This window comes from Anser anser, assembly GCF_964211835.1.
Source record: "Anser anser genome assembly, chromosome: 3".
Lineage (NCBI taxonomy): Eukaryota > Metazoa > Chordata > Aves > Anseriformes > Anatidae > Anser > Anser anser.
The window spans coordinates 22,467,539-22,494,984 of NC_139722.1; the positions used below are offsets into that span (position 1 = coordinate 22,467,539).

Genomic DNA, 27,446 nt, shown 5'->3' on the forward strand with positions numbered 1-27,446 from the left:
GTTGGTTGGGATACATACAGTTTAATAGGACAGAAAAGAAAGAGAAATTATAATGATAGTAATAATAATAATAATAATAATAGGATGTACAAAGCAAGTGTTGCATAATGCAGTTGCTCACCACCTGCTGACCAATGCCCAGCCTGTCCCAAAGCAATGGCAGCCTCTCTGGCCAACACTCCTAGCTTTTATTGCTGACCATGATGCCACATGCTGTGGGACATCCCTTTGGTAAGCCTGGGCCAGCTGTCCTGGCTGTGTCCCCTCCAAGCTCCTTGTGCACCCCCAGCCCCCTCGCTGGCAGGGCAGCACAAGAAGCAGAAAAGTCCTTGGTCAAAGGGATTGGGACAGCATAAAAATAAGAAAAAACATTTAATTTATTCATAGGTAAACACATCCTACAATAGGATAGTTCTGACTATTCTGATGTGACAGTAATTGCCCAGAACCTCAGAATATAACTGAAAGCTATTTTGGGTGGTTAATATGAAAATAAAGTGAAAAAGGAATAGATTGGAGTTTTTCAAGCCAAAGTTCAGATGAAATGTACTATAGTTTACATGATGCTACCCAGTAGATCAGCACTATCCATTTAATATGAGTCCTATAACTTTTGTTCCAGTGCCCCATCCAATTATATTGTACTAACTCATAGGATTGTATTTCAGTTTTCCTCCTGGAAATATTTCCCTTTGTGAAGCATTCATGAAGTTGAGTTATTGTTGCCAAGATTTCATGTTATAGCAGACTATATCTTATCAGAACCATGCTAATATGTGATGCGATTTTTTTTTTTTTGTTTAACCCAGGTTTGTTGTTCATGGTTTAGAAACTGGTGAGCAGTACATCTTCCGTGTGAAAGCTGTGAATGCTGTAGGATTCAGTGAAAACTCACAGGAGTCAGAGGCTATAAAAGTACAGGCAGCCCTCAGTAAGTAAGATTCTACGCAACTCAGTCTCACGTTTCTTTGATGAGTGACCTATTTTCAGCAACTAGCACCTTTGGTCTTATTTTGTAGCCATGGAGCACATCTCCTCAGTGAAGTTTATGCTCTGGCATGTAACTGTTCTACAGAGAAAAGATGATGTAAAAAAAAATGCTATTCATAAAGTCTATTAGAAGTATTGGGTCAGATTCACTCTAATGCTCAGTCTGCCTTTGGCTCCTCAGCTGTAAGAAATAAACTTGATTAAGACAGTAGATTCTGAGTGACCTGGAGTGGTGAAAATCAATTTAGTATGGCATTTGCTCCATTTAGAAGACTTCTAGGAAACTTCATTACTGTGTGGCTGGACCAAACAGAAAATTGCATTAGGCTGCTCTAGATCAGAGAACAGTCTACCTGCACTTGTGCCCTGCAAACAAAATTTCAGCGTATGAACAATCCACTATTCTACCTTCAATGGGAATAATATGTGCTGAGTGGAGGGCTGAAAAATATTTAGAACACAGATCTGGGCTTCTGTTGTCCAACTTTCATTTCTGCATAGTTTCAGTTTCTTACTGAAAAACTTAAAATGGAACAACTTCCCACACCCTGAATAGACGCCATATCTTACAGAAGATAACCAACAAACATCCTTGTCAGAAATAATCCTTTAAAAGATTTATAATTCAGAATAGCTCTTAGAGGATGCCTTCTTAACTCTGAATGAGATGTTACTGACAAACCTACTCTTCAATTTTTTTAGGACGAAGTGTGTCTCATATGGGTAGGTGGGACACAAACACTTCTATGTCTGTCACCCAGTCATAAATGCATTCACACCTTTTGATTTGTCACTATGTGTTTTGAAAATGAGAGTTGCATGGGGTATGTCACCAAACACAAAGCACATGGATCTTATAAACACTTATGGGATGTGAATGGCTTTAATCCGTTTCAGTAGCCTTAACAGGAATTTAGCACGGCTATTTATAAGTGACTTACATTTGCATGGAAAGAATCTTTCTGCGGTATTATTTTAAGGATGTTTATGGAGTTTGCTGTGTTCATTCTTAGTTGCAAAGTGCTAGTAATTGCAAAGGCCATGTTTTATGGCCTCTGAAAGTCACACCACGCTTGAAAAAAAAAGAACAAAAAGACCATTTCTGCTGATTATTATCCGTTTTCATGCTAATCACTAGTACAGCTAGAAGATCAGGGTCTGTGTCAAGGTCTCTATTAACATACTCTCTTCTACATAAGGAAAGTCACATTGTCTCAAGTTATACTGGCAATTCAACTGAAAAGATCAGGTGAGCTTTAAGTGCAGGACCTTAGGCTGTACTGACTGTAGCACAACAGGGCAAGAAAGGCATGTCTTCTGGCAAACTGTCATACACAGACAGCAAATACAAAATGGTGCTTGCTAGAAAGGGTGTTTGCCAGTTCGATAGGTCTAAAAAGCAGCTCAGGAAAACACTTCTCTTTATAGGAAGCTGCCTACATGGAATTTATGCTTCTGCCACAGGTGGGAGTAAACTCATGAAAGAAATGTCTTTTCTGTCTAACATAGATTAAGCTAATGAAAGCCTAAATATTTTCTATTCCTTAAGGGCAGATAGCGCTCTTTGTCTATAGTAGGCTTGTAACATGGGGATAGGAGGAAAAACATGAAAGCCATAGATCAGACAGTCATATGACTTTATTTCATTTAAGTTCATAGCCATTTTTTATTGATTAATTCTTAATGCATTCCAAAATTTGATTAGTTTATTTGCTTCTTAGCAGGAAGATGTCTTCTGAGCCATTTCAATCTTTCAGCATAATATTTGGTCTGGAGACACTTTTGCTGACATTACTGTTTCCAATACTGAAGATCTTCATCTGTTCCTTCTTACTGTCTCCTGAGAGGGCAGCACATTAGGCAGATGTTTCATACAGGAGCTTCCACATTTATGCCTGGAGACAAAATTAATGTTTGTTAGCAATTTTAGAACTACACTGCAGTGTTTTAGACTGTCCTAACTCTCAGGATGTTTATTTCTTTATAGCTTGCCCATCATATCCTCATGGTATTACGCTTCTGAACTGTGATGGTCATTCAATGACTCTTGGCTGGAAAGCACCGAAGTACAGTGGAGGTTCCCCAATCCTTGGTTATTATATGGATAAACGGGAAGCTAACCATCAAAACTGGCACGAAGTCAATTCTTCCCTTATTACCCGGACAATTTATACGGTTGGTACTTTTTAATCCTTAGCTTTCTGGACTTGGGCTATTTCTTTGCTTTTGGCAGAGTTCTGTTTTCTTACAGATAAATTATTTAAAGTTTATTTACTGCAATACAAACAGGCCCTCCCACAGTGTATTTTGGAGTGCAACAAGCCTAAAAACTGGGCTGGAGATACCATAAATCAGTGACATCTGTTGCTATGAAATTCAAAGACCAATACTTCCATCTAGATGAGGAAACTTTTGAAGAAATAGTTGTGAAGCACATTTCTTACAAAGGACAAGATAAGCTATGGAATGCTTCATAAACTGTATTCATTAATGAATACTATGTGTATCACCACTGTAATAACTTGCAGAGAAAAGATGGAAGAAGCGTTTAGCAGGACAGATTACCATGTTGTCTGTAGAACTGGAGACATGAAAATGAAATGGAGATGGGCTGGAATGTAACGGTCCCTGCTCTTTCTCTCAACTTTTGCCTGCAAATGGAAAGGGGAGTATATAGATAAACATACCATTATGTCTACTATCCTCCTTTCCAGAGTACTAGATCAATAATTTTAGTTTTGAAATAAATTACTTCTGGTAGCTCTTATGTGTTGAATGTTTTTTTAACAGAGGAAGTTTCTGATGTTAACCTCCAAGAGGAAAGATTAGTAAGATAGGATATAGCAAGTAATTAATATCAATATGATACTTATTATCAATATGATAAAATCAATATGATGCTTGCTACATTAAGTTAATCAGATTTTTTTTCCCCCAAATGCTTCTTAAAATTATCTTTGCAAGCCATTAACTTTTCCATAAATGCCAGGGCAGAAGTAGGTCTTTAGCAGAAATTTGATGCTAAAGTAGAAAATGCTTCAGATGAGCTCAGTAAGAATATTTCATGCATAGAAGGCAGTTGGCAATACTCAGGTGTATGAATGCTTTTGACTGAGTTTATAACTGGCATCTCTGACATATCAGATGGAACATGGATGGTGAGAAATAAAAAAAGGGTGGATAGGATAGGCTCAAAAAGGCAATGCTAAGCAATGCTTTCCAAATATTTTCATTGTTTAATGCATTTGTAAACAAATGAGTAATGTAAATTAAGGGAAACCATTCAGAATTTAATTAATATGATATTTAAATCTCAGTCCTGCTAGTAGCTGTATTTGTGCCTGAAGGTGCGTCTTCATACATTATTTTGATGGACTGGAATCTGAAATACTGATGGGAAATAAAAGGAAGACAGTTTTTAGTAGCACAGAATATTTATGATACTGCAAGCAGACAAAGCCCTCAGATACACAGTACAGCACCAGGAAATCACTAAAGTGTAACCTTCTCTGATTAAATAATTCTATGGGAACCCACAGACATTCTTTCTGTAATAATCTGGGTTTTCAAAACTATATTTACAAGCTGAGCTGTTGTTGTCTCTTGTAATTTATACTATATAGCTCTCTATTGTCAGGAAATTCTATCTAAATTGTATCACTGCCTGGCTTTTCCTAGCTTACTTTGTTTGCTTTGGTCTTGCCTCAGATAACCATCTCATCATATGTTTGTTCCCATAAAAAATATCACACTAAAATCCTTTCTCTTTTCTTTTCCCAGAGAATATAGTCATAGTTTATTTATTCATGAAAATTTAAACCAGTCTAGATTTACTGCTACTAGATGTACTGACCACAGATGCATCTTTCTCTTGAGATATATAATTAAGCAGAACTCTGGGAAAATTACCCAGAGGACTGAGTTGCAGAACACTTGCTTATTGTGGTGTGGTAAAGGAATGAGGTGCTCAGGGTGTCAAAAATCTCATGCCTTATAACTTGTATACCTTGACCTCAAAATCTGAGATGGTGATGCGGTGATAGACTCACTGGGAAAGTCCAGGTTCATTTACTAGGGACATTGGCAGAGGAATAGCATGGATTCCATACTTACTTCCTCATCTTGTAATGGTAGGTAATGTAAAGAAAAAGACACATAAGCCGGAAAAAAATTGGCAAGAGAGACTTTCCCAGTGTTATACCAGCACACTGCTGAACTGAATGAATCGGCTTTTCCTTTAGTTTCCTGTTTTCCTCTCTCCTGTTCAGTCCACTATAACCTCTGTAGGCCAAAACACCATTTGAACTCTTCCTGAAGTGAATGGCTTATGAATAATCATTCATAAGTAGTGAAAGAAGGTATTTCATCTTAGAACACTCTTCCCTAATTACCTGCTGGTGGCCATTCATTGTGTGAGGCTCCCAGGACCTTTGTTCTAATCTTTTACAGCCTCTCATGCCCATGCATTGAGTGCTGTTATTCCTAGGATGATGTGGCAGAAATGTGGAAGTATAGCCTAGACCACTATAGCGTGTTTGGTTTAAGAGTAAAATTCTCTAGATTAGAGCCTGTCAGTACTCCAAGCAGAGCAGTAAATCCTGATAATGAATTAAACAATGGCAAAATGTTTATTTTTAAGTGTTTCATTTATTTAAACATGGTAAATCATAGCTTTTGATAATATCAATTTATTTTCTCAAAAAAGGTAGAGGATTTGACAGAAGATGCCTTCTATGAATTCAAAATTGCTGCTGCAAATATAGTTGGAATAGGTCAACCTTCAGATCCTAGTGAGCATTTTAAGTGTAAAGCTTGGACTATGCCAGAACCTGGTAAGTTAATTAGTTTCTCATGGATTTAAATTTAATATAAAGTCCTTAAAACACAGACATTGTAATACTCCAGCCGAACTGCTGGAAGTCTTTTGGTCCATTCTTGCCATACTTACCGGTTGATTTTGCCAGTGCTTCTGAGATCCCCTGTTAAAAGCTGCCTCCACATCTCTGCTGATGACATTGGATGTCCTGAGAAGTAGGTGACCCTTGCTTAGCTTGCTGAGCATCACCTTCTTTCACTGCCCATATCAGAACAGAAAGTCTTCAGCCTTTATTGTGTGTTTTCATTTCTGTCAGTTTTTTTTATCCCCAGACCTATAAGCTCCATCTCACCCTCTTCACCAGTACAACATATTTTGCTTCTGTGTTATACCCAGGACAATAACTTCAGTATATTAAGACTATTTCTGGATCTTCATACCCCAAAACTATGGTTTTGTTCATAAATAAGACACAGCAGGGGCCTATTTCATGGCCTATGGGCAAGTATCACAACATACCCCACAACTTACAGCTAAATTCTCACAGCCTCACCTACTGTGCTCCCTTATTTATGTGATTACCTCAGATTGTACCCAGGTGTTACCTGACAGATTGTTATTAGCCAAGTGTTAGAAAAAATGTGCTAACAACCACATAGTAGGAACACTTGTGCACTGGTACTCAAACCTCTGTTTAGGTTGCTTGTAGTTTAACAGTGCAGATACAGCCCAAACCTGTTAATTGCAATGCTATCTTCTTAAAAAAAAAAAAAAAAAAAAAGTTAAATAAGAAGTATTGTGAATTCAAGACCACCAGCAGAAAAAAAGTTGATCTCGTGAGCATATAAATTTGTTCCTGAATTTTAGACATCTAGGGAATTGATTCCCCTCAGTAATGCTTGAGTTCTGTAAATAATCTGTGAAAGGGCTTTTGAGGGCCACTATGCTTATTTCATAACACTCTCACTAGTGCTGAGCATCACTTTTGCTGAAACTAGTTCTGATGTCTGGTACTGATTTCCCTAAACAAAGGGTGTCACAATATGTATAATGATATATGCCCATAATGAAACACAGGCATCTACCACTTTAATGTATTTCTACCTTCTTTTCCCCCAAATGCTGTAAAACACAGATGTGTTGTTAAAATGTATCCTATTTATGACACCGAGCTTCGGAATACAATTAAGGATCCATTCTAATACCTGTTTAAGTAATCAGGATCTGTCTGACACCTACACATCTGCTTCATGCCTAAATGTTCATGCAGATTTTTTCTCTATAAAACAAAAACAAATGCCTTAAATTATTTTTGTAAAACTACTGGAATTTTTAGTTATTTCAAAAAGGCATAATTAGCTTAAGAAGGTGAGAAAATTTCATTTTCCCTTTCTGTTTTATGTAAAATGTATTTATTGCCTAGAACTAGAAACAAGTAATAATTCAGTGAGATAATAGAATCATTTACTATGGAAGAGCCTCAGATGTCATCTAATTTGACTCCTTGCCCCCATGCAGGATCAGCTATACTTATCTAGCTGTTGACAGAGGCTTGCTTAATCCATCCTTAAAGACTTCCACCCATGAAGGAAGTCCAGGTTCTCTGGGCAGGATCTATTCCTAATCTTACTGTGCTTACAATTCAAAAGTTTTTCTGATATTCCTGAATCTTTCTTCTTGCAATTTAATCCTTTTTATTCCTTGTCCTGTCCACTGAAGATGTGAAGAAGATACTGTTCCTTTCCTTTTTGCAACAGACTTTCTGTGTTTAAAACTTTATCAGAGCCCCAGCTTTCCCCTTCAGTTAACAAAAAACAGTTTGTGCAGTGTTTTCCCCTGGATCATGTATTCCCTATCTCTAAATAAATATATTTTTTTCCTCTTTTGAACTTTTTCTAGTTGGTTCATGTCCTGAATGGCAGCACACAAACTGGACGCCTTATTTCAAATAAAGATTTATCAATACTGAGCAGAGAAAGAGTAATTCCACACATCATAAAATTATTTACTTGTTTATAAATCCTCTTCTATTTGTCTTTTAAAAAATATTGCACTGTTATACTAAGTTTAGGGTTTACTTCGTTTTAATATCCAGATTCTTTTCTGCAAAACCACGTGTCAGAGAGTTGTTCTCCATGTTTTCTAGCTAAATTCTTCTCTGAGTTCATAAATCTTACCTTCTGGATTTAATGACGTGACAAAGTTGTCAATAACAACATGTTTAATCTTTTGACCTTAACTCTCATTGTGTTAATTACATTTTCTTATCATTCTGTAATATTTAGTATAAATACATCATCAGAGGAACGATTATTTTCCTTATAGAAAGGATGGATCTGTGATTTATAGTGTTTTGAAAATGTCAGTGAAATTGCCTAGTGTAAACCAATGAAGACTATCCTTCATCCTTCATTTTAAATGATATATAAAGAAATAAAATAAAAAGTACTTTCAGGAAATGAAGAGAATGAAATTTTCATTTTCATAATGAACAATCTGACCTTTGTGCACCTTAGCTGATTACATTGTTCTCATTATGAAACAGCTGAGCAGAGTATTGCATTCTTCCTGCTTAAAAAACACCACAAGGAAACAACCCCCTTGTCTCCCCAAATCCAAACCTGTTAAAATATTTCCCAAGCCTTTTTTAAACAGTGGCTTAGCAACAGCAAAAAGAAATATTTGAGATTTAAGACTGGAAGAAAGAGGCTGATCCTTTTCCCTGGCTGACTAAAGATATCGAAGACTAATGTAATGTGACTGCAATATACTCCCAGTGTCAACAAAATATTCTTCCACATTTTGATATGGAAGAGAGGCTTCCTTCGAATGACCAAAACCCCTTGCAAGACTTCAAGTGTGAGTGATGTATTCCTTCCCCAGAGCCCATTATTATTTCATCATTCTACAGAACTTCAGTCTTAGGTATACCTGTAAGCCTCTGTGAGCTAGAGATGATATCTAATGAATTATTTTACATGACTTTAAAAAAAAAAAAAGAAAAGAAACATCTGTGGACTCAAACTCCTCAGAACAGAACATACTTCATTACACATTTTCTTCTGCTATCTAGATTTCTAGTAAATGCATCTGCTGGTGGAAATTTAAGTATCTTTGGATATATAGACATTTAAGTTGGGATTTTCCCAGAGCCCTGAGAGAAGACTTTAGGCTCCCTGAAAATTGCAGTCTTTCCACAAGAAATGTAATATTTAACCTCATAAGATCTGCAGCAGGTACCCATATGTTTTTTCCTGAAATGTGTTTATCCACTATGGAGAAACTCCTGCTGTTTTTGCTGTAATGTGCTGAATTTCAACCTTTAGAAATCTCATGTTCATTCCTCACAAGTTGACATCATATAAGCTGCAATGGCAACCATGTTTATTTGTAAGTTTTTTCTACTTTGTTTTACATAATGAGACAATAACTAGGAAAAAGTATTATCTTTATTTAGGCCAAACTGACAACATTGGTATGTCCTTAAGTCTCAGGTACTTTCATCTTCCTTCACTCTAAATTTAAATTACAAGAGGAAAGCTGCCATCTACATTCTTTGGCTGAAAAGCAGTATTGTGTCACAGGTGATGTCAGTATGGTAGTAAATGGATATGGTTATGCCTTTATAGCCTAAAGATATAAATAAATATCAAGAGTGTAGTAAAAAAAAAAAAAAAAAAAAAAAGAATAGTACTTCAGGTTAAACCGAATGGAACCAAAACAGTTAAGTGAAGGGAGAGGAAAATATTGCAGTGAGAACATTACCCGATAGCTTCAAAAGTAAGAATGCTCACATGTTCCTACAGCATTGGGATGCTTTAGATGTAAATAAGTTTCCTAGCAGATACTCTATTCAGAAGTTCTTCTTGGCTATCATTATTCAGCTCACAATTAAAAATACTTTTCTGCCAGGGCACATGAAGTCTGATCCCAAGTCCACTGTACTGGTGGGTTTTGGACCAGGCTGAAGGAGCATGTTTCCTGTATACCAAGAAAAAAAAGTCCTGCTGCTAAATTATGAACCTGAGTCTAAGCTCAGTGAAGCAACTTTGATTTGGGACTAGAAAATTAAATAATACACAAGAAACCTCTGTTCCTTGTTGGAAAATTTTAAACTTCATGGATTTTCCAGATGAATTACTTTCCCTTAGAATGGAGTTACTGAGATCCAGCTAAGAATGCATGCTTTCAAATACTAATATCACTCACCATAAAAAGCAGGTATTACTGTGTGCCTCAATATCACATATACTAAGTTTATTGTATAGGAGGAGATATTTGAAAGCAAACAGTCAAAACAAAATCAAAATTGTGCATTTCCATCTCTACTTTTTAAAAGTTTATTATATTGAAGTGAAATTCCAATATTTGAAATATTTTAGGTCCTGCCTATGATCTCACGGTTTGTGAAGTTAGAAACACATCACTGGTTCTTTTGTGGAAAGCTCCTGTGTATGAAGGCAAAAGCCCCATTACTGGGTATTTAGTGGACTATAAGGAAGTAGATAAAGAGGACTGGATCACTGCTAATGAAAAACCTACTGCACAGCGCTATTTTAAGGTAACATTTACATTGTAGTTAGTGTTAATTCAAAACTGAGTTTTAAGAACACATGGTTGGGTACAACAAAGATATATATATACATATATATGCTTCTGCTAACATCTTCATATAGTTAAAAGACTGTCCTCTTAAATTGACTATGATCTTTATTATGTTCAAGGTTACAGATTTACATGAGGGTCATACCTATGTGTTCAAAGTTCGTGCAGTGAATGATGCTGGGGTAGGCAAGTCGTCTGAGGTATCTGAACCAGTGCTTGTTGAGGCAAGGCCAGGTAATGAACTGTTTTATCTCCTCTACTTCTAAAATACTGAAATACTTAGAGGTGGATTTGATCAATCTGATTTGATATTTTAGTGCAGATAAGTATTTTGAGAGTTCAGGAGCTCTTAGGCTTAAAACTTGAAAAACTGCTGTGGGTACAGAGGTACTGCCAAGCCTTGTTGCTTTATTTACTGCAGGAAATATTTTGATAATCAGTTATTTTAGTTTTTCTTTTCACAAACAGAGGTGCTACTTGCTCTGAGTGAAAAGAAGGATAACATTACAAGTCTATTTAAACTTCAAGACTGATAATAAAATTGTTTACATATTCTCATATTCATTTTCATTTTATAGCTTTGTTTCTCAATAAGTTTTAATATTTTAGCATGCCTTTTAAGTAAGAATGTTGCTAGAATGTGATGCTGAATCAGAATATGACATAAACATTCTTCTATATATATGCAAGTAAAACAATATAAAATATATGCAAGTAAAACAATATATATAAGTGGAGAAGGACAGAATCTGCATAGGCTTTTATCACTTCTGAATTGCAACCCTAAAAAGAAATGTACCTTTGACATTTGATTTGATTCCCATTTTGCAGGAACGAAAGAAATCTTTTCAGGTGTGGATGACGAGGGTAATATTTACCTGGCTTTTGAGTGCAAAGAAGCTACAGACGCATCTCATTTTGCGTGGGGTAAATCATATGAAGAGATTGAAGACTCTGATAAATTTAAGATTGAAACAGAAGGAGATCAGTAAGTCATGCAAGTTTGTATCGAAGTACCAGAAGCTTGTACTGTTAAAAATCTCTATAACATGAGAAAACCTACTAATTATATCCTTCATTATTAATTATTTTAGTTCTAAGCTGTACTTCAAGAATCCTGATAAATCAGACTTGGGAACCTATTCTATCTCAGTTAGTGATACTGATGGAATTTCATCCAGCTTTGTTATGGATGATGAAGGTAAGGTTCTTACCATCTCAAGTGCTTCTTCATTTTATCACCTTGACTGCACTGAAAATTGCCCAAGAAAGAAAAACAATCAAACCACACATTCTCTCCTGTGCATAAAGGAAGAACAAAAGACAACTCAACTGACTTCATGTGATTAGTTATTTTTCTGATTATCACAATAATGAAAGTTGGGATAAATTAAGGCAATAAAAAAAAAATACATCCAATTAGATTTGTTTTCTTTATGCTGGGACTATAATGCTGTTTGCAAAGATCTTTTTCACTTTCACTAGAAAATGTTTCTTTTTTCGTTGTTTTGTGAACTTCTTCATCTTGTATGTCACTTACGCTGTGCTTTGACTTTCTAGCCTTTTACACCTTATAATTGGTTCTTCATTAGCTGACTAACAAGGAGTCTTATCTAATATGACAGAGACAGAACTTGAGGCTCTACATATGATATAATAAAGCTGAGATGCACAGAAACTTCAATTAGCTTTGCTTTACTTCATTTTAGCTATGCTATATCATTGGAGTTACACCAAATTTGCTTCAGTCTGACTTTGGTTTTCCATGGAGGGGTACTGAGGTGAAAGGCAAAGGGAAGAACTTTGCTGTTTTTTTCACAAAAATGACTGTTGCTTTCCCAGCCCACAGGCTGTAGTTGTTATGCCCAGTTCCCAAACTAAGCATGATTATCCCTCCACTTACCTTCTTTTTGACGTTCAAGAAGAAGCAACGAGACCGTGTGCAAGTCTGATAGTAGGCAGGACTTCTGTCACAGTGTAAAACGCATCAATCCCATTCAAAGTTGAGAGTAAATTATTGTGCAGCCACAAAAAGAATGGTTCTCCAGGACATGGACCATTTGTGTATATTCTTAGAATTACCAATATCTGCTTTTGCTAGGGAAGGTAAACTTGCAATATTTTTGATTAATATTTTTGCTATTGATGATCAGGCCTGCATTTGATTATGAGAACTTCCTTTTGGTTTAGTTTTGAAGCATCACTCCGAAAACTGTTTATAGGTCTTGTTGCCTTCAGTTTTATATTTCCAGGTTTTTCTATTCAAGATAAGTTGTTTCATGACCCACTTTTAGCGCGTCTTCTCTGGTCATATCTGTCACTCAAAATTACACTTGTATTTGTACTGTGTCCCTGAACGAGTGTCAGTTTTTGTCTTAGTACTGAAAACCATTATATCACAGCCAACTTCCTCAAATGCTATAAATTCTTCTGTAATTTTGCTAAATCCTCAACTATGTCACAAATACTCGCTATTTTTCATTTGTCTTTACGTTATCTGTAAATATGGAATAGGCAGTGATGTTCATATTCCAGATCTTCACTAGTAATTAATATGATAAATAGGGTTAGTATGAAAACCTAAGAATATGATTTCTAGACTTGCACAGACTTCATGAGGATTCAGTGTATTAAGTAGAACTTTCTGCACCTTTTTCAGACAAATTTGCACTCAATATTGTTTCCTGCCACAGTAAAACAAGATTTTCAGGTACTTTGTCAGAAAGGAGGCCAGCAGATAAAAGAGCCTTATGCACTGTTTAGAAGCTATTGTCTCCCATCCTTAGTTTCAGTCCCACAGGAAGTTAAAAATAGGTTTCATCCCCTGTTTAGATTCTCTCGCATAAGAGAGTATGCTTGAAATAGGAACATTCACTAAATCCATGCATCAGAAATTAAGTTTCTTAAATCTTATTTTTAAGACATTGTCTTCTGAAGATAGTTGAGTATTTCACATATAAGACGTAAGGAGATTAATTATTTGCCGATGCTCTTATCTACCTTCTTTGACACTCATATTCTGACTACTTTTTCAGAATAAATGAAAACATGCATCTTTTTCTTAATTTCAGAGTTGGAACGTTTGATGGCAATAAGCAATGAAATAAAAAATCCAAGTAAGTTGAAGATCTGAATCTATTCTATATTTCTAGAAGAAATATAATTATGTGGTTATGACTAGAGTTCCCAAAAGGTTCTTCCTGAGACAATGGAAGCTTCATTTTTCATGGAACAACTTGCTTTCCTTGTCTTTCTATTCATTTAGAAGAATATTAGTTTGCATTGAATAAAAATTCTCATTACTTATAAGTCTTTTTGGAGTTTAACTTTACTTTGACAATGTGTTATAGGCTGCTACTAGCAGATTCCTTAAATATTGTGCAAACAATAAATTGTAAACCCTGCTCTCTCTTTGAGAAAGTAATTTAAAAATGAACATTAAATGCATTTTCCCTGCATAAAATTAATTCTATATTCAGCGTTCCAAAAATAATGGGGATATACTAATATTTTACTACAATAGTCTCTTTTCTAAGAAGGGTTCATGCATTATTGACTCTTGATTACCTTTTTAAAATTATTTTTTATTATTTTATTTTTTTTCTCCCTGCAGCAATACCTCTGAAATCAGAATTAGCTTATGAGGTTCTTGAGAAAGGTGAAGTTCGTTTCTGGATTCAAGCTGAGAGTTTATCACCAGCTTCTACCTTCAGATTTGTTATTAATGATAAAGAAGTTGAAAACAGTGATGTAAGTGCATATTGAGTATTATATATGTGTGAATTTGCTTAATAACAGTTTATGCACTAATAGTTTTTTTTTTCTATTTTTATAGTTGTTTAAAACTACTTAGTATCAGTCTGATAATACTTGAAAGCAGTGTCAATCTTTAGCCTAAATCTTTTTTATAATGTAGAATTCATGTTGCAGAGCAATCTTATTCATACCAAAAAATAAGAGACCAAAGTTCAACCCTCAGAAGTCCATGTTAATTTTGGGGAGCGAGATGACCAACAGCAAAAGAGAAGAAGTTAGACCCTTAATAAATGCATCTGATTAAAAGTAGCACCCAAATATTTTAGGAAAAGAACTCAAGCCAAAAAAGTTGCTTCAAGTACAGATTTTGACTGCAAAACAGCAAGATGCTCTTCCCTGAGGCCCTCTGAGGCCACTGCTAATAATTCTATGTATAATGTGGGAGGCACTTGACAATGCAACAGTAATCATAGATGCAAAAGTTTTAGATGGTGTTTCCTTTATTTTTATTATTATTTTTAATTTTGGCCTCGACAGTAAATAGACACTGAATGGCTACATTAAGATGAAAGAACAGAAGAAATGCATGGTCTAGGATGAATGCATGGTCTTATGGTCTAGGAAGACCATTCATGCTAAGGGACACTAAAAAGACTGGGCTGAGAAGAAAGCAAGGTCATGTCCTTGCCAAGCTGGAGTATGGTTCATATAAAGGGCATATAGCACAGTAATGGAAATATCTTTTCCTGTGAGGAATCCACCTACAGTGCAGCTGTTTGAAAGTTTCAGTTTATTCCTGAGGTTGCAAAGCCTGTTTTTGGCCAGAGAAGCTTGTCAGCATTCTTACACCATAGAAAAGCAAGGAGCATTTCCTTTAATTACATATTGACAGGTGGAAGAGGAAGTGTTCCTCAGCAAAATACTTCTCTTCTCTGCATTTCTTAATTTAAGAAGTAATAAACTCTGGCACTGAAAGCCTGAATATTAGTGACTAGGATGTATTGAAATTGCAATATTCTGTCTTGGCAGTCTCAGTGGAACAGAATAAGCTATTTTTAGTTCACATATGTTTTGAAAGTGTTGACATCAGAGAGAGAGAGTGCCTTGAAGTGGATCTGCATTATTTCACCTCTTTAATTAGTAACCCACAGGTGACATTTACTTTTGGAGATTGATGATATTTTTGTGGAAAATCACATAAAAGCCTGGTATTTATGGTGCCAATAAAATCATTGAACTTCATCTTGCTGCATAATGGCAATAGTTAGAAGCCTAATTACACTCTAAAACCTGCTTGGAGACTGGACTACAGTCACTGAACATGGTCAATAGACCATTATGCTGGAGAATTGTAGCCTGTTTCTTGACACTGGCTAAAGTGATAAATTTTTCCTTCTAGGTCCTACAAAGGGAACAGTTTCTATAACATTTTGAAATAATCTGAGAATGGAATGAACTGAGCCCCACTTACTCAGCTGTAATTTTAATCTTTTAATGATTTTTCTTTACTCTAAAGCAAGAAATACAAACATTTTTGGAAGTGTGCTAAAGGATCAGATTGAAACATACACCTTGCTTTTCTTGTTCTGCTTCTGGAAAATCTCAATTTAACCTTCTCTCTGAGAACTCATTAAATTCATGCAAGTGTTGTCCTTGACTTCTGTGGGCAAGAAATTATAAGTGAGAATTTGAATTTGCGCTGTTTGACAATTTGCTGCAACTATACCCTCTCTTTTAAATCTACCTGGCCTATCTTCTCCACTCATATATATAACCTCTTATATAAGTAATTATACTTATTTTTGGTTATATTAATTATTTTGGAACTGTTCACTTTGCACAGATTCCTATACAAGAGAATAAATAATTTGTGAAGCTTACACTTTCCCTTCTTTTCTAATTGATTACCATATCTTCCTAACACCTTTCTGAATTTCAGGTGCCCATTATTTCCATATGAATTGCACTGAAGTCTTTTCATTCCCAAAGCCTCAGTGTTCCTTATTCTGATTTCTAGAAGAGGGCAGGCACCACCTCTGTTCAATTCAAAACAGGGTGAAGGTCATCTGGTCCTACTGTCTTCATCCATTTTAAGATATTTTTTGTCATTTCACAATTCCATAATACATGTTCTTTTAATGATCTTTTAGTTTTAAGATGAAGGGGAATGAAAAGACATTTCATTAAAGGATTTATGTCTCATTTTTAGTGCCCATGTATTTTTTTTTCTCTGTTAAATTGAACCATGGCTTTCTATTTTCATTCATTTATGGCATTTACAATATTTTTCATGTTTTCAGTTCTGTCTTCTCCTAGGTACTTTTGACTCTTCCTTTTTCAGGTATTCTGTAATATCATTTGGTTTATAATGTGCATTGGATGTATTTATGCATTTATCCTTTTGTTGTTGTTGTTGACGTTGTTATAAACTTGACAGCACTTTACAAATTCATACCCTAATTTACACTTGTACTGTTGGTACATTTGAAAGCACCAGTAATGAATGGTAACAACCTTGAATATGTCAATGCTATTCTTAGATAGGCACCTCAGGTAGCTGCAAGTGTGGCAGATTTCCCTACCCTTACAGCTGTCCTTCAGTTGACTACTTTTGCAGGTTTTCCCCAGTTGGTAGTTTTGGTGTACTGAACATACTTTAAGTGAGCATACATTGCATTAAGTCCTGCATCCGTGTGGGAGCTATTCTACCAGGCTTGCTGTCCGTGTAATAGTGAATCTGTTCTTGAAGCTGGCCAGGAGGCGTCCCTCAAAGGTGAAGAAGAAATATATGTGGGGTCATTCTTTCTAATTTTAGACAAGTACTTAAAGTTCCTTCCACTTAAGGAATTGGTCCCAGAGAGTTCAACAAGTGTTATTTTTATCCCCCCCCCCCCTTTTTTTCCTTTCCTCTTTCTTATTCTTTCCTAAACACGCAGATAAAGCTTGTGGCTTTATCTATCTTTTTCTGGTTTTGGACTCCAAGAAGAAGGTTAAAAATATATATAAAAATATAAAAATATATATAAAAATATTCTGTTTATAAGGCCTCCTGTCTCCTTATAACAACTACAGGCTCTGTAATCACTTAAAAGTGATACTTTTGTCCCCTCATGAATGGAACAGTTGTCGTGTAACATCCTTGGCTGCATTAGTTACCCAAACACATTCACCAAGTATATTCTGTGAATTATTTTTTGCTTTACTTTAGGAATTTTTTAGTTGAGATTCAAACAATGTCACTGTTAGTGCGACACACGGTCCTCATAGTTTACTCATTGAATGAAAGAGATATTATTTAGGATAATATGGTTGTATCTAAAATAGTACCTGCAAATTCTAAACACATTTTGCAATTATTGTCCAATATTTGCTTATAATTTTCTATTTTCTTGAAGATTCCTGCTAATTATTTATCCTTCTAGAATAATTATTAGAAAGCAAACACAAAAAGGACACAAACAGTGAAAACCATATTTATCTTAGAAGTCAAGTCAATATTTGGTATTTTGGGTATTCTCCAAGGACTTTAGTAGGTAGCTAGATGTTTTGACAGAATCCTAATTCTCTTTTGCTGGACTTTGTTGATCTTCTTAGTTCCCAGAATCTCTGTGGGTTTTGAACAGGGAAGCCACAAGTTACTGTTCTCTGTCGTGGTCTTACGCTTTAGCATTCCCCAAAAAGAATATGTAGTAGAAGATGAACAAATCATTATATCCTTCCTAAATATATTTTTTTTCAGTGAGGAAAAAAATCCTGTATCAAGCTGCCACTTATGTCTCAGAGGTATTTAGTAGTTATGATGGTTTGAATTTGTTATAGATTTATTTACAAGGTACACATTTGAAGATCCACGTCTGTGTCTACAAACTTAACACTTGCAGCTATCTTTGTACTCTGCTAGGAACAGTGTTTCAAACTAGCAAAACCCTTTGTTGAGCTGGAAGCTGTACTGCAGCTAAAGACTGGATGTGCAGGCTCTTCTTCAAACGTGCATAGTACAATAAACTATTATTTTTAAATCTAAAACATCTGTATTATGATGATTTGAGGATTCCAAATGCACACAGAGGTTCCTGCCACCTCTGGGACCTTGTTGTACAATAGCAAATAAAAGCACAGCCCTCTTCCTATAGTTTATGATTAAAAAGAATGAAAACATGAAAAAAATCAAGTGTGGAGTTGGGGGATCCAAAACATGCCTACTTTGGTAGTGAATCGTAAGTAATTAACACTATACTAAAGTTATTGTTTCTTTATTTCAGAGGCATAAAATAAATTGTGACCGTCCAAATGGTATTATAGAAATGGTGATGGACCGATTTACAATTGACAATGAAGGTACCTACACAGTACAGATTCAAGATGGAAAGGCCAAGAACCAGTCTTCATTGGTTCTCATTGGAGATGGTAAGTTCATTGAAACATGGAAACTTTCAGTGAATCAGGTGAAGAAATGAACTTCAATTATTCCTTGAGTACTTTTGTGACTAACTGATCTTTTATTCACCTCTTCTGAAATCTAGCATTTAAGGCAGTATTGGCTGAGTCTGAGCTCCAACGAAAGGAATTTCTCAGGAAGCAAGGTAAGAGAACAGATTAGTGATTTTTGGCCCATTTTGCAACTAATGATGCATTCCTGGTGAATACTAGGTGCTTCTAACTTCCGTCGACTTCATTAGAAGATAAGTATATCATACAGTTGGAAGGGATATTGAACCCTTGCTGGATGTGGATCTTATTTTCTAACATTGTTGTATAATATTGCAACTTTTGACAGAATTTTCATTAAGTAGAGAAATAAAGTGGGAATCCCTACAAGAGGTTATTTTTGCTGAATATTCATGAGAAGTATGCTTACTGTAGGCTCCAATCCAGCAAAACACTTCAGCACGTTTAGTTTTAAGCACACAAGTTGTCCATTCATTATAATTGACAGAAGAGCTGACAGCAAAACATCAGTAAAGGAAGACTAAAATCCTGAACCTGTGGTTTCTGTCCAGGCAAAATTTCAGGTACCAAATGTACATACATTTTTTTTATAGTCTAAGACAAAAGTAGATTTAGGGAAGAAATTATACTGTATATATACTCACAATCAATGATTTAAGTGAAAGTCTAGGACTTTGCTACCTCCTATGTGTGGGTATTGCAATTATAGGCCCTGATCCTCCAGACATTAAAACATACTCAAAAATTTACTGATATGAGTAACCACAATAACTTCAAAGAGTATGTATATAGGTAAATTTACTGAAGGACATACATAATTGACTTTGGAACCTAAATAGGGAACAGGGATATTTCTGTTCTGCTTGTAATGATTAATATATATTTTTTAACTTCAATTAATTTGGACAAAAGCTGTCTGGCATGGGTTTTTTGCTTTGAAAGTGTAATTTGGTGAGCATTTGAATACAGTTTTTTATTCTCAAGTTCCACCTGCATTAAACACATCATCTTGTTTGTAACTATTCTGTTTCTTTCCTATGCTTGCTTAGAAATTGGGTATAAATGTATTTAGTAAACTTACTTGTTTTTCTCACTGTTTTACATTTTGGAATGCTACATGATTTACCCTATAAACCGATAGATACGTGCCTCAGGTTTCTAATCTATACTTTAGAAACCTGTGTTAATACAATGAATACTTACAGCAGGATTTTCCTTCTTGTTCATGGGTAGTTCAGGAGTGCTCTCTGATCATTCTGGTGTAGGGATGTGAGAATGTAATTATCAGCCTTTTTGTTTCTTTCACTAGAACTCTCTGTTATCCTTTCCTTCATTTTACAAAATATGCTTTAAGACTATTTTGTTTCTTAGGTCCTCACTTCTCAGAGTTTTTGTATTGGGAAGTTACAGAAGAATGTGAAGTTCTACTTGCTTGTAAGGTGAGGAAATATACTTAAAATAATTTTTAGAATTTGTTGCTTAGTAGCTGAGGTAGGAAAATGTGTGGAAAGATTTTGATGTTTTTACAACGGAAAAATTCCTACTGAAATATTTTTATTTGGACAAATTTTAAATCAAACTTTCTGACTTGTTGTTCTTCAGCAATAGTCTTCAATAAAAAACAAAAAAAAGAAAAAAACAAGATCAAATCCTCAATGTAGAACGGGAGCAGTCTTAAAAATTAAAAAAACAAACAAACAAACAATTTTTGGAAATATGTAGATAATCTAATCTTTTATAATAACCGCGAGTCACAAAAATTATTTAAATAAAATAATCAGCCCTAAGTGGTCCTTCTTCCTTCCTAAAAAAATAGCCACAGTTCAAACTCTTTCCTTACAGTTTTCTGATTTGGAACTTCCTCTAACAAATTGTCCATTATTTAATCAACTGTAACCAAAGATGCAATAAAAGTTTTTAGAATTGAAGTTATAGAACAGGATTTTTATTATATTTGGCTAATGACTTTGGAATCATAACTAATGCATATGTGCATAGAATTCAGAGTAACTTCTGCTATTAAGGTCTTTATATGCCATTCTGAACTGATATATTTTCATTTTTGTTGCTCTTTTCTAGAATGACTAATTAGAGGTCTCAATAACAAAGTTAATTGAATTCAACAAGCATTGAACTCTTCTTCATTGCCTTTTCCTATTGTACAGACTTTACTGTATTCATTTACTTCATTCTTTTGAATAAGTTTTTGACTTTTAATTAGATTAACTTGAATCATTCATAATGAGTAATATACATGCAATTTTTTTTTCTTCCTTTTTTTTTTTTTTTTCCCCTCTGCTCACTAATTAGGAGGCCTTTAACCTCAGTTTATTCCCAGCAGAAGTGACCTAGGTGGTGAAGCTGCCATTCTGCGTGCCCCCATTTTAGTGCTCAGGACTCATTAGCTAACACAGTACTTTTGCTGGTACTGCACTGCATAGTTGCTGCTTTTTATAATCTCATAGTGCATTTGCCTCAGGCATGAACTCTGCTTATTCTTTCATTAATTAAGTGATGCTGAACCAGTTATACTAGTGTTAATTCTCTACAAATTAATCTGAAATTATCCTTCTTGTCTTTGACAGTAGAGCCTGTTTATACCACAGAAATTTTGAAAGGCTGATTATATGCTTTTTACCAGTGTACTTTTTATTTTTTCGGTCAGAACATTTTATGTAAATACAATATAGGACGTGGGCAGTCTGCAAATTCATCCTTTTAACTATGCCTTTGACCTTATAATGTTTGTTACTGTTAGTGTGTGACTGGCTGTTAGGTTCAGGCCATTGTTGTTTATGGCCGTTTAACTGTTATTTATACATAGGAAGAAGTTGAACAATAAAACCTGGATTTGTCTGACTAATTTCAGGTACCTGACATTCAAGTCAGAGGTGTGGCTGACCTGGGCGGTATCTTCAGTAATAAAAATATCCAAGGAGCAATTGTTGCCTTCCTAGGCCATACCATTTCCTTCAGAGTGGCTCATATTCACACTGCTCAGTTGGCTTCCTGTAGAGAAGACTGGGCTTGCCTAGATCCAGGTCTCTTCTAACCTCTTTGTAGTGCCTTTGTGCAAAAATAATCTTTGTGGGTGTTCTTACCTCTTGAAAGAGCCTGGGATAATGTGAAGGACATGATGTGACATGCAAGAGAGGACTTTTGACCAGGAATTTCTCAAAGACTATGGCATAAAATAGAAGACTTTAAAAACTGGTAGCTTGTGTAAGACAGATAACTGATGGTACGATCCAGATATATAACAGTAATTATATGGTTCTACATATAAAAAAATATGTAAAATATGTAAGGTATGGTTCTACATACAATGGTTCGCACTGGAAGGGACCTTAAAGGTCATCTACCTCCAACCCCCCTGCCATGGGCAGGGACACCTCCCACCAGATGAGGTTGCTCAAAGCCCCATCCAACCTGGCCTTGAACACCTCCAGGGATGGGGCATCCACTGCTTCTCTGGACAATGTGTTCCAGTGCCTCACCAACCTCACAGTAAAGAATTTCTTTTCCTTTTATCTAATCTAAATCTACCCTCTTTTAGTGTAAAGACATTACTCTGTGTCCTATTGCTACACTCCCTTACAAAGAGTCCCTCCCCAGATTTTCTTTAGGCCCCCTTTAGGTACTGGAAGGCCACTATAAGGTCTTTGCAGAGCCTTCTCTTTTCCAGGCTGAACAACACCAACTCTCTCAGTCCGGCCTCACAGGAGAGGTGCTACAGCCCTTTGACCATCTTCGTGGCCCTCCTCTGGACTTGTTCTAATAGGTCCATATCCTTCCTGTGCTGTCAATAATAATGAACAAATATAGATTGTGCTATGTCACAGAACATAAAATGTAGCATATGTACTCAGGTACCACTTCCATTCTATGGGATTGGACTTGACTGACTTTTGTTTGACTTAATCATTAATTCCATAATAGCTGAGGCTGATGAACTGTACTGATGAACTTTTTAGACCCTGAATGCGAGGGGGACATGTTTGTCCATCTCAATAACAATTTGATGGTGTTTCCTTTTTATTGCATGTTTATTTTTCTTTACATGCCAGCATCTACTATCATTTTCTTCAAGTAGTTCTAAATTTCAGAATGTTCAGAAGCTACCCACTCTTGCATAGCCTTGACCTTTATTTGTACTGTATTTGTTAAAAGCAAGATTTTTGGTGTGTGGTTAAACAGTAAAAAAGGTAACTTTTCATAGTAAATGTCAACATGAAATAACTTCGGCACTGCAAACTGCATGTGTCTGAATCTCAGTCTATTTATTGTCAGATTGAGTGCTAACAGTCTTTGATGAAAAATTGTTGAAAAGCATTAAAGGCTTGTTCCTTCGGGCTTTGTTCAAATAAAATTGCCACTCATGTCATACGACTACAGGAACAGCCACTTTGTAGTTACTGGTAAATGTAAAATGCTGCTCATTTTTTTTTCAGGCAAGACATTGCTTTAGGCCAGGTTGTGATCCCAAATACTCTGTCAGAGATACATAGCAACCATGCTAGTTATTAAACAGCAATATATGTGATTAATGTGAACAGGATTTAGAGAGCTTCCAGGAATCAGCACAGGAGAAAGGTGGTGGTGGTGGGGAAATTCCTCCTATTTGTCTGGTCATCTCTACAGAGAGCTTTCATAGAGCTGTTCATCTACAGAATAAGACACTCTAACGTGAAAGGGTTAGAAATCAGTGCATATATTTTCCTCCTAGCAAGCCACTTGAAAACTATTTCAGAACTCAGAACTAAATTAACTTCTGGGCTGCCCAGTATCCATTTGTCCAGTTCTTTAAGGAGTTTTTTTTTCTTTTTTTTTTTTTTAAGCGACTGCCTGGGGATAAAACATCTTGCCAGCCCTGTCCTTCTACCAAAGCCATGTTGATGGGGATTCAGGCTAGGCACAGAAATACCACTGTATTTCTGTGATTTCTGGAAGGATATGGGGATAGTGATGTCAAATAAACCATACTGCTTCTGAAATGAAGAAAAATAAAATATATTACCAAAGTTTCTAAGGAGATCTGGGCTTTTAACTTCTTTGAATTCACACTTTGAGACCATTCATCCAGCAATATTTTAAGCGTCACTATTAGACAATTTATACTTCAAAATTATAGCAGTACTTTAGGTATAGCTGTAGTTTATTTATGCATTGCTTAGAGCAGCTGCTACTATTACAGCAAAATTTGGTCTTTCAAGAACCTTCTCTGTATCTGCAACATTTTGTTAAGCTCCTTTGTATTGAAAGAGACTTCATTTGTAGAATCCCTCAAGTTTTCGTATTTCCCATAGGATACAATGTAGTGTAAAAAAAGAATTTGTAGTGCAGCTCACAATTTTGAAGTCTTTTTGAAGGAAAGTAAAACGCTTTCAGAATAGTAATTTCAGTTGCTTTTTGTGGTTTGGCCCTGAAAGGCATTGCTTAGATGGCCAGGATGAATGCAAATTGGCTGAATGTTCTCCAAGATAGGGCCTAGAATGTGTTGCAGGTCTGTGACAACCCATGGCAAACATAAAACAATAAAGGAGAGTTCAGCATCTGTAATTTCAAATATACTTCTCATAGATATCTCTAGACAAACTACAACCGTATAGCAAGGATGCAAAATCCTTTAAGGGAGGAGATTGTCAGGATTGCCTTTAAGGATTTGATAGTGCTCTTAAGCTCTGAGCTGCCTTCTTCTGACCAGTTCTGTGCTGAAAATACAGCACAGAGTAGGACTAAGTAGGACTAAGATTTTGCTGAGTAGGAATTGGTTTTTTCTACTTAGCTATTTGATGTACATTATATTAAAAAAAAAAAAAGGGCTTCTTATGCTGAAAGTACCTGTGTAACTACATACACTACAATGTATTTCATCAAGATATAGCCATGCTTATGTGCCTTTTATATTGTACAGGTTGCAAACACAAAGAAGGAGACTGTTTTCAAGTGGTATAAGGATGGTTCTGGGATTGATGTCGATGAGGTGCCTGATCTGCAGAAGGGAGAATGTCACCTCCGTATTCCCAGGGTACAGTATCACCTACTGATTAGAAACGACAGTTCTGCTTGATGTGTTATAGATTTGCCAGGCAGAGCACTAAAAGAGCTATCATGATTTCTATGAACCATTTTTAGGAAAAGGTGTATTCGCTGCCTTTCAATTAGCTAGTGAGTTGTTACTGCTAGAAAGAAATTATATATTTTTGTTATCAGCTCAGCCAGGTTATGCTTAAGTTGCTTCAGCATCCTTTGTTGAACTCTTTTTTTTTTTTCTTATTGCTTCTTAGTTTTTCAATTTATTCAAGCACCTCATATTTGACAGTTGTCTCAGTTTTATTTAACAGAATAAATAGGTTTGAGGTATATGGCTTCCTAAGATTTATATTTATGCAAACAAAATAACCTAACTTGTGTATGAAGCTTTACCTTAAAAAGTTGCTTTCTTTCTCAAGTGCCAAAACCTCCCCTGGATCGAGTCTTTCTGCTTTCAGAATAATGTGCATTCCATTTAATTATTTTATTTAATCATTGTCTTCATATTCTTATTATTTACTCCCTTCGTTTCACTTGCAATAGGATACTGAATTTCCAGTCACTTCATTTTTTTGAGTAGACTTTTCTGTGGGAGGGTAGTTTCAGCTTAATTGAATTGCTGTCATTACTTATCATTTAAATATATGACTCTTTTTCCATTATTTAGTTGTTTGTGGGCTTGTATAAATCTAAGATTAAATTAAACAACCTCTAACCTGAATGTAAGTATTTAGATATTTCCCTTCATGTTTTTAAATAAAATAAAATAAGATCATCCAAACAGAAACTACTGCCTTTAAAGCAGTATCACTGTGTTAGATTTTAGAAAGTAAGCCCTCCAAGGGTAATCAATACATTATTTACTTAGTATACATATAATTTGACTACAGCTGCTACTTGAATGAAAGCCACTTAGTTGATACTTGGACAGTTAAAGGATATATATCAATTGTCATGCTCTACACAGTGACTCCAAAAAGTAATAGTTTTAGTTGAAGAAAAAATGCATTTCTAAAATTTGTGTGGGTTGAAGTTACCCTCTATTATATCTTACTAACCTACTTATAATTTCTATTGACCAGAATCGATCCTATTTGTCTCTATGGAACAAGAGAAAAGAGAGACAGGAAAAAAAAAAAAGCTTCTCAAGACAATTGAACTGAAATCAGATTATGTTTTAGGTTTAGGGACTAACTATAGCTGCATAAAAAAGCATGCACAAGCCACTTATAGTTTAGTAAGATTATTTATCCAGAACACAGTACAATGTGTATTGTTTAACTTGTGAATGCGTGCAGTGGTTAAGCAAATATATTCTCATTAAGTTGTTCAGTAAACATCCTGTGCTTTCCTTGTAGTTGTCTCGCAAAGATGAAGGTGTTTATAAGGCAACACTATCAGATGATAGAGGTCATGATGTATCTACTCTTGAACTATCAGGAAAAGGTAACATTCCATTTACTGCACTGAAATAATGTACATTCTCTGAAGAGGTGTTCAAGATCTATCTTTGCAAATGGCAAGTCAGCACGCATATTTGGGGTCCTTTTTCAGTTCTTTTCTTATGTTATAGGGGCCTGATCTGCAGATGACCAGTTTAGTATGGGTGACATTGGGCTTTGTAATGTTACTCTTAAATACCTTCACAGGCAAGAAGTAAGTTTTAATTAGACACTCCCTTTTTATGTTTTTTTTTTTTTTTTTTTAAAGAGCTCTTTCCCTCTGTCAGATTTGGTAAGTTTTAGTGTCTACAAAAAAACTAACAGTACCAGGACCTTCAAAGTGCCAAATATGTTGAGGTGGGTGTCTCGGTGACTGTTATTTTGATTATAAAATGGTAAAGCTGTAATTTTGAAAGTGTGAAAGAACAGACCCAGTTGTAAATGTAGGGAAATAAAAATCATACACAACTGAATTTGCAACTCATCAGAGTAGGATTTTCAAGTAACAATTATCCTGATCACTGGAATGAACAGAAAATACAATAGTTCTCCATCTTTTGATCGAGGTCCCCTCCTACTTCTGGAATGTATACTTCAGTTACAGAAAAACTAGCCTGTGCTGGAAATGTAGACAGTGAAATGCCTGTTTTGAGAAAACATGATGTCTAACTTGTGGAACCAGGAGGCTTTGAAAATGTTAACCAGCAAAATCACAGGAACTACAGTATTAAACCAGTCAGTGCATCCCCTAAATGGTTGATTTGACCCTGATAAACAGAGATGTTTAGTAAGAACTGGGCTCTTGAAACTGCATATTCTATGAGGCAAGTTAGTTTGAGCTCAACATTCATTGGAATTCAAATGAAAATAAATGCAAACAAAGATAAGAGGATCTAATTGAAAATGCACTGATGATAGGCATCTACACAAGGTTTTATGTGTTACCAGATATTCTCTCCCTTTTTCATCCTACACAGTGACACTGAATAGGATACTTGTGCTACAGAAAGTGCCCTAGTCTTCTGCCCTTTTGTCTGAGGTTCTCCCCTTCCACAAACCCAACAGCTCTGTCATCTTTCAAAAGCTTGATATGATACCTGTTTTCTTCCTGCTGTCGAGAAGTTTACATTTGCCAAATGCCATCCTACAGGGAGCAGGTGAAAACTGTTTTCTCCAAAAATGCAGTAATTTTTATTTCTCTTAACTCTTCTTTGTATGTGAACTATCAAGTTTTAATGACCTTCTATTGTTTCTGGCACGAAGGATACAAAGAGAAAAAATTTGACAGCACATCTGACTCCGCATACAGCAGAGATATTTATTAACACAGCACAGAATTCATATAATGTACGCAG

General features: G+C 35.5%; 1 protein-coding gene and 1 long non-coding RNA gene across 7 annotated transcripts in view; one reads left to right on the forward strand and one right to left on the reverse strand.

Moving 5' to 3' along the window:
• Positions 1-27,446, forward strand: part of MYOM2 (myomesin 2) — an 83,998-nt gene that overhangs the window by 45,010 nt on the left and 11,542 nt on the right. For 5 of the 6 annotated variants that reach the window (XM_083831296.1, XM_083831297.1, XM_083831295.1 and 2 more), the window contains exons 18-32: positions 810-931; positions 1,693-1,713; positions 2,978-3,165; positions 5,696-5,822; positions 10,189-10,367; positions 10,531-10,645; positions 11,243-11,399; positions 11,506-11,612; positions 13,483-13,527; positions 14,025-14,161; positions 18,430-18,574; positions 18,691-18,750; positions 19,988-20,055; positions 24,531-24,644; positions 26,008-26,095. In XM_083831296.1, coding sequence (XP_083687422.1) covers positions 810-931; positions 1,693-1,713; positions 2,978-3,165; positions 5,696-5,822; positions 10,189-10,367; positions 10,531-10,645; positions 11,243-11,399; positions 11,506-11,612; positions 13,483-13,527; positions 14,025-14,161; positions 18,430-18,574; positions 18,691-18,750; positions 19,988-20,055; positions 24,531-24,644; positions 26,008-26,095 — 1,673 coding nt within the window. The remainder of the gene's footprint in view (positions 1-809; positions 932-1,692; positions 1,714-2,977; positions 3,166-5,695; positions 5,823-10,188; positions 10,368-10,530; positions 10,646-11,242; positions 11,400-11,505; positions 11,613-13,482; positions 13,528-14,024; positions 14,162-18,429; positions 18,575-18,690; positions 18,751-19,987; positions 20,056-24,530; positions 24,645-26,007; positions 26,096-27,446) is intronic. The other variant, XM_083831298.1, reaches the window with a different exon arrangement.
• Positions 2,374-7,311, reverse strand: LOC310897565. The gene is made up of 3 exons (XR_014582385.1): positions 5,939-7,311; positions 3,556-3,641; positions 2,374-2,885 (listed from the first exon to the last, which is right to left on the reverse strand). It is a non-coding gene; the product is annotated as an uncharacterized lncRNA (long non-coding RNA).